At 44.3% G+C, this 16716-nt stretch overlaps 1 protein-coding gene across 3 annotated transcripts in view; it reads left to right on the top strand.

The window, feature by feature from the left end:
• Positions 1 to 16716, top strand: part of Tbcel (tubulin folding cofactor E like) — a 59535-nt gene that overhangs the window by 23681 nt on the left and 19138 nt on the right. For all 3 annotated transcript variants that reach the window (XM_050120080.1, XM_050120079.1, XM_050120081.1), the window contains exons 3-7: positions 208 to 347; positions 5433 to 5614; positions 6940 to 7196; positions 10957 to 11083; positions 12858 to 12974. In XM_050120080.1, coding sequence (XP_049976037.1) covers positions 208 to 347; positions 5433 to 5614; positions 6940 to 7196; positions 10957 to 11083; positions 12858 to 12974 — 823 coding nt within the window. The remainder of the gene's footprint in view (positions 1 to 207; positions 348 to 5432; positions 5615 to 6939; positions 7197 to 10956; positions 11084 to 12857; positions 12975 to 16716) is intronic.

The following is a 16716-nucleotide window of genomic DNA, read 5'->3' as shown; positions in this document are numbered from 1 at the left end:
GCAGTGTTTGGTTGATGTCCCTGGGAGGTCTGTTCTTTTCTGTGGAGAGGAGAGGGGGTGGGTCTGGGGGAGAGGGGAGGTGAGGGGAGAGAGACTGGGGGAGGACGAGAGGAGGGGAAGCTGGTCGGGATGTAATATATGAGGGAATAATAATGAAAAGAGAACTAGGCTGAATGGAGCAAGTGTTTTGTGTCTCCTGTGATTCAGATCGCCTCAACCTCCCCAGTGTGCTCGTGTTGAACAGCTGTGGAATCACCTGCGCGGGAGACGAAAGAGAAATCGCTGCCTTCTGCGCTCACGTGTCAGAGCTCGATCTTTCTGACAACAAGCTGGAAGACTGGCACGAGGTACAGCCTGTGTGGTTCTGCACTGGGGAAAGGCGTTGGGTACCATTGTGCTCTTGCTCTGCTCCTTTGCATACTCTGACTCTAGTTCTCACTGGAGCCTCACTTGCCCTGTGTGTGCCAAGGTAAACAAGGCAGCAGCTCCCTGCAGTGCTCTCCAGTTAGTGTTTATTGCTGCCACCCTGCTTTTATTAGTGTGGGCAGCACAGAGACATTTTATTCCAGGCATTGAAAGGTTAATGAGCCTACTGACACTTCGACTGCAACAGTGCTTTCTCTTTCTCAGTCCTACATCTCTGCTCATGCCCTGTTTCCACTTCTGGGTTTATCTCTGCAGACTGACTTAGAATTGCTTCCACCGAAACCGAGATTATAGTCATTTTCTTGTTACTGAAATCTTTGACAAATCTTTCAGAACTTCCCTTATTTTAACCAAGTGTTGAGTAGTTTGATACATCTGATGCCTTTTGACCTGAGAGTAACTCGAACTACACACTAACAGCTTCATCGCATTCCTTCTTGTTATTGTATATGTCATTCCCTAACTTACTAAAACATTTCCTGATCCAAACTACCACAAAGTGTAAGGGGAAGCCAGTTCTTCCTACTTGGTTCATTCAAATCACGCTCATACTTTTTGCTTTGATTATCTGTAGGGTTTGCTTGATGGATTTTCCCATTCCTGTGTCTCCTGTTTCTCCATCACTGCACAGTACACCACAGACTTCTGTAGCAAATGAATCACCTTGGACCCTTCCCTTGCTTTCCCCTGCTTAGCAACCGAGGCTTGAATCCTGAGGAATGGCCCTCATCACACAGCTCTCTGCTGTTCCCAGAACTTCATGTCTATCTTTAGCCCTGCGCTGTCAATTGCAGACAACACAGGCAAATGGCATGGGAGCTTCCTCATTTCAATCACGTTTCTCTGTCATCTTCTGGCCACTGCCTGGGTTGTCATCCCTGTGTCCGATTCCCCGGCTCTCAACTCAGGCAGCCAGATTACCCCAGAGCATCTGTGCCCACTACTGCAAAAGGATTTGTTTCAGAGTGGTGTGGTCACTTGCTGACTCCATATTTTTTCAAGAGACTGTGAGCTTGTTTTCGATGGCGGTTTCTGTCTTTTTTAAATCACCACCACCCTGTGTACTAGAGCATCGGATGTCTGTTGCCTTTGTTAAGGAGTGACTGGCTGCATTTATGGATTGGTGAAGACCGCTTGCTGCAACTCTTACCATGACTTCCCAGAATTCACCTGGTCCTTTCGCTCATCGCACCAGTATACAGGTGCTGGTAATTAGCCATTGAAATACTCCGTAGCCATCAAGTGTTACACGAATCCTAAAACAGCCTTCTTGGTTAAGAAGACTCAGTGAACTGTTTGTTCAGCTTTTTTTATGTATCTGTTCCCCTGTTCTATTTAATTTGGTGTCCATGTCTTAGTGGCAGTTCCTGTTGTGATAGGATTTTTATCAAAATACTTGAGTGCTCATGTCATCCGACTTACAGTGGAAGTGTAGACTCCTCGGGCTGCTCGAGAAGCGGTTTCCACCCATGCATGTATCCATTTGCCTGGATAAACTACTTATCTTACTAATCACAAATCATAGCTTGTACTTTTTTGGTTCAGAGACACCCAGTCACCAGGCATGCTCTGTCTACACTGCCCGGATGCAGAAAAAGCCACCCTGCTAGTCCTCCCAAGCTGGGACTCTCTTCAGTCCTGTTGATGAAGCTCTGACTCCCCACAGTTGGGTAGATTTGTGGTCCTACTGCCGTGGGGTGTGGACGGTGGGGGTTCAGACCAGATCCTCCTCTCATTCCTCCTCTGCTGAGTCCTCTAACTTTGTTGTTTGGTGATATGAACTGCCCCACAGGCTGGGTTTTGACCTGTACTTTGACTTTGGACCTGAGCTTTTGCTCACTATTCAGAGCAGTTTAGTAATGGTAAATTGCACGTCAGAAGGGAGCTATCTGTAGGGTGGGCCAGCACACAGTGCTTACACTAGCAACCAGGCTTTCTGTCTGCTTTAGCAAAGGTCTGTGTTATTTCCCAGACCACACTGCATACAGCCAGGGGCTGCATATTTATTTGAAGTATCTGCACTTCGTTTGAGCATTCTCCTATGCACTTGGTAGCCTGCTGATGCTGTTGCTTTCAAGTTTCCCATTCAGTTTACTCTGTTTTTTTGCTTTTAACCATTTTTTGTAATCCTCTGATTCCTAACTGTAGTTGATCCCACTCTTTTAGAGTATATATCAGAGTGTTAAGGGACTGGAGGAAAACTGACAACAAAAGAATATTGACTTTTTTCTTTTGCTTTGATTAAACTCTTTGCCAGACTACAAATGCTTCATGGGTTACTGGTTTAAAGACATCACATTGCAATCCCCTTACAATCCGTGTGTCTGATTATGAAGATCATTTTCCCCTAGACATTGACCAAGTTGACTTCAGCCTGCATTAACATAGCCATGTGGAGCAAAGTAATGTGGAATGTTCTTTGAGTTTCCTGAGTGGCCACTAATGTTACAAGTTAGGAGCTATTTCTTTTGTTTTAAGCTCTCAGCTGCTATATATCTCAAGGCTCAAACACACTGGGTGAGAACTGTAGTAGTCTGGAGGGAGATAAAAATGTGTCCATTTTTCTTCATTCGGCACTTGTATATAAATCTATTCCAGTTTTTAGCTACTGACTTGAATTTTTGGCTGGATAGAATTTTGCTCAACCTTTCCCAACGTATCTCTGTTTCCCCCCCCCTTTTATTTCTTATTGAAACTATTTTATAAAAGAAATTGAATCAAGTGTTTGAGAGGAGGGAGGAGTTAGCCAGTCAGGTGAGGTAGAGAAAAGCTTGGGCATAAATTACCGATGGTTATCTGCTATCCCTTCCCCATTTCCTAACATCTTGAGTTTCCCCCTTTATGGGTGCCTGGGTAGAGGACCCCTATGAAACCCTGATCTGTAGAGGTCTGAGAGGTGACGCGAGTTCAGCTCCTCACTTTTGCACATGAGCAAATTCAACTCATTCCAGCCAGGGGAGTCTTTTTAATCTGTGATTTAAAGACAGCACATGAAGAGCTGCCATAGAAGCTCAACAGAGTGTGTCGCCTTTGCAGTTGGGAAATTTTTCTATCATAAGTAAATTTTTATCAATGTAATGAATACTATGTTTTCCTTAGCATCCATGTGAGGTGACACAGGAAGCCTTTTGGATCTTCATACTTTAAAAGAAAATATTTGTTTCTAGCACAGAAAATGCCTCCTGCCTGATTGCTTAGTGTGTGTCCAGTGTAGTGTTCGGGAACATGCGCAGGGCCCGCTGGACACTTGGCCAATGTAGATGGTAAAGAGACCACACAGCCGTCCCCAGAGTTCGTTTCACAACCTTTAAGTAACTCATTTTTTTAAAGCATTTTGCTCTTTATTATAGAAATTTAGAGGGAGGTGATGGTTTCTGGTCATCGTCTACTGTGTGAAAGTCCTTCTCATTGGTATTTAGGTCATGGAATGTAATGCATTATTGGTCCCTGCGTGAGCTATTGAGCTATGTTGTAGGCACAGCCACGCGCTGCATTACGGTTTGGTAACACTCACTCACAGAAGCAGCTGCGAGGGAATATCCTCATACTGTCGGCATCCCTCACGCTGAAAACAGCAGCTCAGTGCATCTTCCCTATTCGACAGCTCCCTTCTTCATTTGTGGAACATTGAGTGTGCAGAGTGGATGAATGGTGAATGGGAGGAGGGCCTTTCCCTCTGACGACTCCTGGGAGCCTCCTCGAGTTAATCTCGCTGAACTGAGCAGGCGCTGTGGCCTGATGAAGCTGCAGCTCACCTTTTCTTCTACCCATGGTCCTCTCTGGATGTACCCAGCGTCTCTTCCAGAGCTCCGAAAACAAACTGGTACAGGGATGTCAACCCTGAGTGACATCCATGCGCATCTCATTTAACCCTTCACAGGGTCCTGGGCCATCTGAGTACTTTCCCCTTTCGTCAGCAAGGAAACAGACTTGGAAAGGTTAAGAGATGAAGCCAGTCAGCTAGCAAGTGTCGGAAACTGATTTGAAAGCAAGCCTTCCACACTCCGAAATGAGTCCCTTCTGCTCCTCTCTGACTCCACTGCTGCCTGGCCCTGCAAGACTTAATACATTTGTAGGTGTGATCATCATTCCAGCTTCCTTCACTCGGTCCTCGCTGCCCGTGCCCACTACTCTCCAGTTGTTCTTCATTTCCTCCTGGTTATACTCGTGATGTACAGTGGGACCACAGTCAAAGTTGTTGAATGTCTCTGAGCTTCAGTGTCCTCGTTTTTCACCTTGAGAAAGTCACAGCTGGCAGGTTGTTCAGAGAACGAGTGTGTATCCAGAAAGCTAGAACTGTTAAGAGCATATAGTTAGACTCAGCCACATCTCCTGCTTCACTTTTTTTATAGGTTGCTAAGTAAGTCATAAACTGGTGAATTGGTGATCATGCTTTCTCCTTCCCCAGTCTCCATCTGTCTGTCTGTGTATCATCTGTCTATCTATCTATTGGCCTATTCTGGATGTCTTGGGCTTTTGAATAAATACATTTTAAAGTTTTTTTTTTTTTTTTTTTGCCTCAGAAACAAACTGAAGCATCCCTGAGTGGTGATGTCTCTCCAGCCAGCTTTGGATACACAGATCCTTACAGAAGGGCTGGGGCTGAGGGAGCTTTTACTCAGACATTGTGTGGTGATGAGAATGAGCGGGTGAAGGTAGTCAGAGAGAACTGCATGACTTAATCTTAGCTCTTTAAAAATGTATAGCCATCTAAATTATCCTTTTATCTTACTTCTGTGTGAGTGTATCATACTGGGCAAAATCAGGGCCTTGCTAATGGTCACACAGGGAATCCTTCCCGGGCCACTAACTCTTCCTTGGACACAGACTAAATGATTTGCCTTAATTTGTTGAAGCCACTCCTCCTGCTCTGTAGGTGCCTTTGCTAAGTGGGACTCCTCGAGGTACAAGCCCTTCACCTGGGGACCTACTCAGGCCTTCGCACACGTGACTGCTCTTTCAAGGCTGCAGTGTCCGCCTGACTCACATCTCTCTTTTCTCCGCAGGTCAGTAAGATTGTGTCAAATGTTCCTCAGCTGGAGTTTCTAAACCTGAGTTCCAATCCTCTGAATCTGTCGGTTCTAGAGAGAACATGTGCTGGGTCCTTCTCGGGGGTTCGCAAACTTGTCCTCAACAACAGCAAAGCATCATGGGAAACAGTGCACACGATACTTCAGGAATTACCAGAGTAAGCCCAGCGAGCATGGGGGAGTGGGGCCATGTTGCCATCTGTGTCTCTGCATAGAATGTCTGCTCATCTCTCAGCCCAGAAACTCTAGAGCTGTAGGCTGAATGGAGAAAGGTCAGAAAAATGAAGTCACTGGGGTGAGGGTGTGGGGTGACCTGCTCATCTTTCCAGGGGCATAGCTTGGACACATGGGATGGCCCGTGAGAAGCACTTGCCATCCCGAGCACCTCTTTAATCTTCTGATTGTCCAATTTAAGAATTGCTTTAGCCTTTTCTTTGGAAGAAAAAAAAATGTGTTGACGTTGAGATGACTGGGCGCCTCTGTAGGCTGATGCAGAGTGGATCTGCACAGAAAGCAAGCAAGCTGGAATTTCTTTGATATTTCTAAGTACAGAAATGATCCAGGCTCCCAGGATCCGGCCTTACACCACTCACTGCACCTGAGTTCCTCACTGTTAAGTTAATCAGCTTTCTTCACAATGTACAGCTTCCAGTATGGCATTGAATTAATTGTTCTTTGAGACAGGGTCTCATGAAGCCCAGGCTGGCCTCACACTCACTCTGTAGCTGAGGCTGGCATTGAACTCCTTATTCTCCTGGCTCTACCCTTTAGGTGCTAGAATGACTTGTGTGTACCATTAGTTGTGGCAGTTGAATTAACTTAAATTCAGGTGCCACTTGCTAACCATGTGACCTTTGACATCCCCTTAACCTCTTTGGGCCCAGTTTCCTTGCCTGTGAAGTGAACACCATTATATGTTCCTGGGACAAGGGATGACACAGGGTAGGGATATGGTAGTTATTGTTTCTGTTTATAAACATTTCTCCACGTTTTCTGGAATTTTCTTCTGTTGTCTCTCAGCTTAATTAAGTCTGTCTCTCCTTGGAAGCCGGGCATTCTTTCCTGTGTCGTAGACTTGCACTTCAGTTTCATTGCTCCAGAAGACACTTGTTCTAAGAGTTAGTGCCGCATGCTCTGGCTTTCAGTTAAGCACAGGACTAACCCAGCAGCAGCTCCTAGCAGCCTCTGTTGCTTCACTCTGGATTTCCCTTCCCAGAGATACACTGTTCTGAGCTGCAGGAAAACTCATTTATATTTTGTCTGTGATACAGCCAGAGTCTCACATATAGTGTGATTGTTTATTTTTAGTTTTTAAGACAGGGTATCACTGAGTAGCCAGGCTAGCCTTGGATTGATGCTTTTCCTTCCCCATCCTCCTGGGGTTCCTGGCACTTGCGTCCTTTAGTTACTGAATGCATGGCGGTGTGTCTGAAGGGAAAACTCAACTGCTCTAAACAATTGGCTGTTTCCTTTCTCTCTGCAGTCTGGAGGAGCTCTTCCTGTGCCTTAATGACTATGAAACAGTGTCTTGTCCTTCTGTTTGCTGTCATTCCCTTAAGCTCCTACACATAACAGACAATAACCTCCAAGACTGGACTGAAATCCGAAAGCTCGGTGTAATGTTCCCTTCACTGGATACCCTGGTCCTGGCCAACAATCACTTGAATGCTATCGAGGAGCCTGCTGACTCCCTGGCGAGGCTGTTTCCTAATCTGCGATCCATCAGCCTTCACAAGTCAGGTGAGGCACAGGCTTGCCCTCGTTCTGTGTCGGTCTGCTCAAGTTCATGATGGAATATAATAAAAATGTGTTCTGTTCATAACTATCCTGGTAACAGGGTAGGTTTTCATGTACCTACGGTCCACTTAATTTAGGACATCATTTTCTTCATAAGTAATAAGTGTTAAGGAGCATAGAATTATATTCACAATTTATATTTTATACATTAAAAAGAGTCATAAAGAAGTGAAATGATATTGATGATGTAGTTATTAAAAGACAGAAAAGAATTATAAACTAGATCATTTTACATAGATGCAGAGTAAGGAATCCTGGTCTGGCAGCCTTTTTAAATACTCATCCATACATTCTTGATTGTCACCTTATTGCTGCTGTATCCTGTACATTACAAGAATGAATATGTGTTAGTGATTTTTATTTAAGACCAGCTTTAGGTTCACGGAAAACTTAAGTAGAAAGTACAGATGGTTTCTCATGTGTGAACAACCTGCCCCCATTTTGTACCTCCCGCCCCCACTGGTATGTTTGTACCGTGCCCATCAGTGAGCTGGTTCTGACATGTCATGCATCTGAGAGTCAATAGTTTCCCTTAGGGTGTACCCCATGGGCTTTGAGAAATGAGCAGAACAGCTCCTCCATGTGGTGCGCACAGACTGGCTCAGTGCTCTCCCGGTGCCTCGTGGTCCACCTGTTCCTCCCTCTAATGCTGACATGCTCTGGTCCTCTGTTGTCTCTGCACTTCCACCTCAGCCACAGTCATTTATTCAGAGTCACGCCATGTGGTGCTTCTTTAAATAGGTTTCTTTCACTTGGTAATTCGTATTTAAGCCCCTCATGCCTTCTCATCACTTGAGAGGTCCTTTCTTGTCAGCCCAAAATGATATTCCATTTTCTAGGGGGCACCATAGTTTATCCATCCTCTGCTGAAGGCTTTGATTTACTTTCCAGTTTGAACAACTATGAGTAAAGCTGAAACCATTTGTTCAGATTTTCAAGTGGGCATAAGCTTTCAGTTTGTTTAGGTAAATGATAAAGGTAAAACAGCTGAATCATACAGTAAGATTGTACTTAGTTTTGAAAGAAACCTAAACTGTCAAAGCAGTTTACCAGCTCTGCATGAAGAGTTGTGTTGCGCCACATGCTTGACAGCATTGGGTGTCGGCAGTGATGTATGCTTTGACTTCTAATAAGGGTCTTGAATTGAAAGTTCCCTAACTGCCAAACGGGGAATAGCCTTTCTGTCCGCTTACTTTTCCTATGTTGTCATCTGTGAAAAGGTGGGTTTAGGGATTTTTTTCACTTTTAGTTATAGTTAGGTTGTTAGTTGGATTGTCATTGGGTTGAGATACTGTTCTTGGGAAGATGAGAGCAAGCACTCCAGATAAGGGACTGACCAAAAAAAAGTAAGATACCATCAAAGTCCAACTTGATGAACCAGTGAGTTTTCTTGGGGTTATTTATAGAACTATGGGCGAGAGATTACTTACAGGAGCAGAAATTGCACAATGATGGTTGTATCAGCAAACCCACCCAGCATGAGTGACAGTGCACAAAAACTGGAGACCTGGAGCACACTGAAGAGGCAAATCAAAAAGGTGGACAGTGTCCTTGTCCAAGTGGATCAGTTGGTCTTTGTTATTTTCTAGGCAATCTGACTAGTCTCTACTTTGTCCAGGCATGTGGGCTTGTCTGCCCTTGATTCTCAGCAGTCTTTACCATTTATATTGTTGGGGAGGGAGGGAGGGAGGGAGGAAGGGAGGGACGGAGGGACCTAGTGAATCTAGTCAGTTTCAGGAACTTCCTGAAACTAATGTTCAGTTGTTTACTTCCAGTCTTAGGAGCATCCCTACAGCGTTTCATGCCACTTAGAATGGTCTGTTGTTTCCCCTTTCTGTAAACATTCTGCCTTAAATATTTTCCTTCAAGATAGACAATTTTAATCTGGAGGAAACTGCCACACAACAGGTTGAACTATTAGTTGGGTTGTAAATTGGATTTTTGTTGGGTTATTATTTGGATTGTTGTTCGTTTGATATCTGAGTTAATAGACTGTTAGTTGGGTTTTTAGGTTGTAGTTGAATTGATTTCAATGCTCTAGATTGAGCCTAGGGTCTCGTTTGTGCTATCTATCAGTGACCTATATTTCTTGCCTTCTTTTTACTTTTTATTTTGAGATGAAGTCTCACTAAGTTGATCAAGTTAGTCTTGAACCTATGACCCTCCTTTTTCAGCCCCTTGAGTAGCTGGGAGAATAGATTGGTTCTACCAGACCCAGCTTATTGAGCTTTAAGAGGTCTTGTATGTTTCCTTCAATGGACTTTTGTTAAATGTGTCTTTTGCAAAAAAAAACTTCTCCCAATCTGACTTTTACTCTCATTTTTAAACCTAGCTTTCTTCCTAGTTCTTAAAACAACTACCTACTTAAAAATAACTGTGACTTAAAACTGAAAAAGATGAACTTAGTTTAATTCTCCATAGAGGTTATGATGATGAGTAGGAAATGCGTCTTTTCTGAACATTACACACACGCCATGGCACACGTACGGAGGCCAGAGGACAACTCGCAGAAGTCAGCTTTCTCCTTTTACCATGTATGTCCTCAGGAACTGAACTCAGATGGTCAGACTTGGTGTCAGGCACCTTTATCTGCTTAGCCATCTCACTGGCCCCTAAAAACGCATTCTAAAAGCCACGATTTTGCACATGGAAGCTTTTTATTTCACAGCTTGACAGCCCTTGACATAACTCTCCTGCATCTAGGTAGACGCACCCACTGGTAAGAGAAGAGGACAGCTGTGACTTGAGATAGTTCTGTGCCAGCGTCCTCATGTGTCCTCCCTCTGACTTCACCCCTGCTGCAGGGCGCGGCAAACACAAAGCAGTTACGTTCTCTGAAATGGATTTCCCATGGCCACTCGGTCTCTCAGGATGTCGCCTGTGTGTGAAAGCCTGTCTGACTCGGGAGTCAGATGTCGGCTTGGGTGACACACTTGCCCACGGCCAGCGAGAACTGCAGTCTAGAGCTCAGCTTCTTCCCCTCACTACTGCTCTCCTTACTTCAGGGTTTGGGGTTACTGTCCTCATGGGTCGGGTTGGTTTTGGCAGTGATCTTGGACCCATTTTCCTGCCCCCAGCATGAAGGTAGCACGAAGGTAATAAGTCTTAGTTTCTAGCTCTCTGCTCTTGTCGTGTGTTAGAACACGTTAGGGGAAAGTTTGCCCTGCCACCATCACCTCAGAGAGTCGCAGTCCATTAGTCTGCGTCTCAGTAAAAGAGGTCAACTGAGTCACTTTTCAGAAAAATCACAGCATGCACCTGTTTACTGAAACCGTGATGACTCAATTAGATGCCGTTGTAGTGGAACAGGAGATGGGAGCGTGTTGAAGAACCAGGCCCACCCTCTCTGTCCTTCACAGTTGAGCTCACAAAGATGGGAGAGCTCTGGCAAGTGGGTTTGTTTGTCGTTTATGTTGCTTTTGGCAGCCCCTTACTATCCTGCCTTAGCTGCCCTTGAACTCCAGATCCTCCTGCCTTCACTTGAGCAGGTGAGAATCTAGACACACAGCAGAGCTCTTTTCCAGGGAAGTTACTTTGAAGTTTAACCATGTCCATTCCTGTATCCTTGGAAAGGGGCCAGCTTCTGGCTGGCTGTTTGCACCTCAGCATTTCAGGAATTGCTAGGTAACTGCTTGGCCATCTTTATCTTCTTCCTTTTGCTCTTTTCTGGGTTTACCTAAATAATATCCTTTTTTCCAATTAGGTTTGCAGTCATGGGAAGATATTGACAAACTAAATTCCTTCCCCAAGCTTGAAGAAGTGAGATTGCTAGGAATTCCTCTTCTGCAGCCATATACCACTGAGGAACGCAGGAAACTGGTGGTGGCCAGGTATGTTATCCTGCTCCCTCCTTTGCTGCTTTCTGAAGGGGCCTTAAAGGGCAGGATACTCTTTGGGGTGCTGTGCATTGTCCCATCTCCTGAGCAGATTGTGCTTAAGCTGTTTCTGTAGCACTTAGGCCTGGATAAGAAGAGGTGTAATGGCGTGAGCAAGGCCTGTAGCTGTCCTGCCCCGGCCACTTTACACCCTTGTAAATAGATGTTTTCTCTGTTTGTCTTTAAATGCTTAGAATATTTGAAAGCCCATTTGGGGTGATGAGTGAAAGCCTATTGATGTAGAATCATCTGCTGCAGGTGTCCTTATTTCCTCTAACATAGTGGTCGTGTAAAGAGCATTTATACCTGGAAATGGAGCCTTCTCAGTACGTCTTTTCTTCTTGAGAATCTATCTCTTGGTTGACTTAAGAAGCCTGGCTGTTACCGTCTTCCATGCTCCTGGCTTTTTCTGTCTCTGGTACTATCTCTGCACATTGCTGCAGCTTCCCTCCAGTGTGGATGCTCGTATGAACCTTTAGCAGAAAGAAGATTTAGGCTAAAATGAAAAGAGCCCCAGGGCTTTGCTTTGCTCTCTGTGTGCACCCCAGGTTGAGCTCTTGAAGGATGGGCAGTAGGCTTTGGGGTTTCTGCAGAAGAGGCCTCCTTAAGCACAGCATTGATCTTTTGCCCAGCTAATGCCTGGCTCCATACTCCCATGCCCGTACTTCTTACCACAGTCAGAAGGCTCACTGTTCTCTTGGGAAGCCTGAGTCTTGTGGTAGGCAGGCTTTAGGCTTTATGTTCTTCACACAGTTCATTTACAAGCATAAGATGATTTGTGAGTTATATATTCATTTTGTACTAAAACTACACTTTGAACTTGTGCTATTTAACATGGCAGCCACCAGCCTAGGTGGCTATGAACACTTCAAATAATGCCTCGGCTAATTTGAAATATAAAACAGACACTAGATTTCCCCTAGTTCATGAGTAAGTGACTACAGAAGAGCTCATGACTTCTTAAAATATTGATTACATGTGGAAATGCTCATATTCTGGTTATATTATATTAAATAAAATATATTGTTACAATTTTACCTTTCTGCTTTTTAAAATGGACTAGAGAGATGATTCAGTTGTTAAGAGTACTTGCTGCTCTCCCAAGGACCTGAGTTCGGTTCCCAGTACCCATATCAGGTGCTGTACAGCTTACCTATATCTCCAGCTCTAGAGAGCCTGTTACCCTCTCTGGGTCTCTTTAGATAGCTTCACATGTAAGTACATATACAAAGACAGACACGTACAGGAAAAAAAAAGAATAAAAGCCAATTTTATTTTTATTTTATTTATTTATTTATTTATTTTTGGTTTTGCGAGACAGGGTTTCTCTGTGGTTTTGGAGCCTGTCCTGGAACTAGCTCTTGTAGACCAGGCTGGTCTCGAACTCACAGAGATCCGCCTGCCTCTGCCTCCCAAGTGCTGGGATTAAAGGCGTGCGCCACCACCGCCCGGCTTAGGCTTAAAAGCCAGTTTTAAAGTGGAGCTACGGGGTACTTCCGCTACAACACTGGGCTGCGTTCATCACCTAAGGTGGACAGTGTGACTTAGAGCCATGCTCTGAAATGTTAGGTTTGAAACATAAGGTCAGCATCATATCCAAAAATACAACTGTCTTTATTTCATCCTGTTGATGACGTCACTGTGTGTCAGTCTTCACGCAGGAACAAGGCCCAGCCAACTGTGTCCTTTCCAGCCCCTTAAAATGTCTTTATTTGGCTTTCACTTATAGACTGCCCTCTGTTTCCAAACTCAATGGCAGCGTTGTCACCGATGGAGAACGAGAAGATTCTGAGAGGTTTTTCATCCGGTACTACGTGGACGTCCCACAGGAGGAAGTGCCATTCAGGTAAAAAGCTCTCAGCAGGCGCAGTAGAGTGCCAGGCCAGGGTCTGATCCTCTGGTACTTGGACTTAGAGAGAAAAGGAAGACATAAAAGCAGACTTATTTTATCTTCCTTTTCATAGTTGCAGTGGTTTTCAACCTGTGGGTCATGACCGCTTTGGGGGATCAAATGACCCTTTCACAGGGGTCACATGTCAGATATTTACATTATGATTCATAATGGTATCAAAGTTACAGTTATAAAGTAGCAGTGAAATAATTCTTTGGCTAAGGCTCACTGCAACATGAGGGACTGTATTAAAGGGTTGCAGCGTCAGGCAGGATGAGAACCACTGCCGTGCATCCTCTCCATTCTTCTGTAGACAAAGGGCTGGTATCTGGCTAACAGCTGTTTTCCCGCACCGTGCTTTGTGTCACCAGTTTCTCTTCTCAGAGCACGAGTCGTCTGTCCTCAAGCTGTGTGCTGTGTTTGCTTTGATGTGGCTGCTTCTGCAGATCGGCAGGCTTGGCAAGCGAGGAAAGGACTGGAAAGTGGGCTCTCGAAGGGATGCGTGTGAGTGGCTGCATAGGAGGAGTACCAGGCCGAGATAGCATTGTCTGAGTTTGGGGAGGACATTCTGGCTTGTGTGAAGAAGGCCCTGTAATACTCCAGAGATAAAGGGAAGGATAGAGGGTGCAAAAGAAAAGAAAACCCCAAAAACAGTTTTCCAGGTGTGGACAAATAGAATTGCTTGCCAAAAAAGTTCCATGCCTCCCTTATGTTAAGAAAAAGCTTGGGGGGTAGGAGGATGACTGGGTCATTTAGAGCACTTGTTCTTGCAAAGGACCTGGGTTCCTTCTGACTTCCTAAGGTACCAGGAATGCATGTGCCACACATACATGTAAGCAAAATACTCATACATGTATGTTACAGGATATTTGATAGCACTGTGAAACTCCAAGACTGTGTTAATAAAAGTAAGCTTGGATCGGGGGCGGAGCCAGTGACTAGTTGACAAGAATTGGCCATTGAGAGTATGGAGGACTCAGGAAAAAAGATACACACACAGGAAGTAGTAGGGAGGGACCTAGAGATTTGGTTGTTGGGGGCGGCTTTGATTTGGAACAAGTGGAGAGATGTTTCTTTTGCTTGGTTGCCTGCCAAAAAGAAAGGTCAGTCAACTGGTTGCTTTTCAGTTTCTCTAATCTAGCAGGTTTTGACTCCAACATCTGGCTCCCAAGTCTTTATTGATAAATAGAACAATAGAAACTTAGTTAAAACCTACATTTAGGGGCTGGAGAGATGGCTCAGCAGTTAAGAGCATTGCCTGCTATTCCAGAGGTCCTGAGTTCAATTCCCAGCAACCACATGGTGGCTTACAACCATCTGTAATGAGGTCTGGTGCCTTCTTCTGGCCTGTAGGAATATACACAGAATATTGTATACATAATAAATAAATAAATAAATATTTAAAAACAAAAAACCTACATTTAGTGGCCATGGCCAAGCCTGTGTTGGTGCTGGCAGGACCAGGAATCCCGCCAGGCCTCATTCCAAGTGGTGGCAGGGCACAGATGGCAGTTAAAATCAGTAGATTCAGGTGCAACGACTAAACCGACAGAAAAACAATACATATAAATATTAGAAAGGAAAGAGAGAAAGAAAGATGCTCAGTGAGGTGAGTATGCTTGCTAAGGAAGCGTGAAGACAGTTAAAGTTAGATGCTTAGTGCCAAGAGGTATCTTAGCCTTCTGGGGAAATAGGAGGGGAAGACAGGAGAATCTGAAGCCCTTAGGCCAGCTAGCTTTATGTGCACAGTGGAAAAAGAACAGTGAGACACTGTCTCAGACAAGGTGGAAGGTGAGACAGAGGCTGACCTCTGACTTCCACATGCACACTACAGCACATATGCACCACATCCACGTACGCAGATACAAACACATTCAAGAAAGGAACAAAGAAAGAAGCTATCCTTGAAATATTAAAAAGAAAAGAAAAAAGAAATAGCTGGGCACGGTGCCATTTACCTGTAATCCCAGACCTCAGGAGGTAGAAGAGATAATAGGACCAGGAGTTCAGTGATAGCTATGGCTACATAGAGAACCCCTTTCTTGGACAAAAGAAAAAAGAAGAAGGAGAAGAAGAAGGAAAATAAGTAGGAAAGGAGGAAAGAGGAGGAGATAAACTAGGTTTGGTAATTACATCTGTAATCCTAACATTAAAGTGTTGGAAGTTCAAGGCTATCTTTGGCTACATAGTTTGAGGTTAGCGAGGGCTAAATGTCTTAAAACAATCAAACAAAAACACCACTATGAACAGTCAAATCAAAATTGCAAAACCACAGCAAGAAATCTTCAAGAATAACAGGAACCCTTACTAGAACCAAGGTTCAACCGAGCAAGGTGGACGTGGGGAGGGATGTGAGGCAGGTTAGTTGAACCGTATGTCTACAAATACTCATGATTCTGATCCAGTCTTGCTGGGTGGAATGCTTTCTCCTCGAATGAGTTAATATTTACAGACTAATATTTGTGACATAAAGTGGTGGTCATTTTGTAGGGCTATAAATTTGCATAAAGAACTCTATGGTTGTTTAGAAATACTTAAACTCTCAAGTATTTAAAGTATTAGAGAAATAAAAGATTCTCAAAATAGCTAGCTGGGGGGGTTTTATTATATTTTAAAATAAACACTATAATATGAGGCTTAAGCTAAATGAAAAAAAGAAAGAGGTTTAAAAGGTGGTCCATGGCTGGCAAGGTACTGATCAGGTCCATGGGTGACGGTGTTCACCACCAAGCCTAATGGTGGGAGTCTGACCTGCGGTGTGGAAGAACACAGCCCAGTCCTGCATGTTGTCTTGTGGCCTCCACACACATCATGGCATGAACACTGGCTGGTGCACCCAGGTGTGCTGGCTGCTTATGTTCACTCACACACACACAGGAGTACACACAGAAAGAAGGTATATCTTAAACTTAAAATATGGTTCAGCATCTATTTTCCTTTGACTAACTTACTAATACCTGCAGATACAGCCATGTAGGTGCAGATTGACAAAAGGAATAGATTAAATTATTTTCTGCCCCTAATGGTGTAATTATCTTGAAGTGAATTTATTCCTCTGTAATAGTGTTCTACAATGAAAGCCATGGAAATCAACCTTGATTAGTTTTAATCAGCAGAGAAATGCTTTATTAGGATTTTGGGAAGAATTGTTAGTCAGGAACCAAGAGAGGCATTGACAACCACGGCTTCAGCTCCTGTGTGATGCGGCACTGTTGTCTGTGGACATCATGGTGCTGGGCACTACCTCTGACTCCTCCAGTTATGTCTTTGGCCAGTGATTTCTGTCATTTAAAAGTCTATATTAAGTCCCTACTATGTACTAGTAGCTTTGTAGAGCTAGCCAGTGAGGATGACCAGGACCCTCCTGTGTGGCTCCCATTCTAATAGCGGCTTTCATTGGCTTTTACTTCGGCCCCAGACTGACCTTGAACCTAGGCCTTCTTGTCTCTGCCTCCTAAGTATGGGAACACAGATGTGACCACCATTCTTGTTTTAACCACCATTGTTCTTTCTAGAAATTTTCCTGAACTGCTTTTGAGAGTCACTGAAACATCAGATTTTTGGTTGTTCATTTTGCTTTTCTATTGGACAGTGCTGAGGATAGAACCCAGGTTTGCCTGGTGATCTCTCTCTTTCTCTCCCTCTCCCTCTCCCTCTCCCTCTCCCTCTCCCTCTCCCTCTCCCTCTCCCTCTCCCT

Source organism: Alexandromys fortis, unplaced genomic scaffold (assembly GCF_014885135.2).
Source record: "Alexandromys fortis isolate MF-2015 unplaced genomic scaffold, M_Fortis_MF-2015_v1.1 scaffold_190, whole genome shotgun sequence".
NCBI lineage: Eukaryota > Metazoa > Chordata > Mammalia > Rodentia > Cricetidae > Alexandromys > Alexandromys fortis.
The sequence above is the reverse complement of the archived record's forward strand: the minus strand, read 5'-3'. Positions and strand labels throughout refer to the sequence as shown.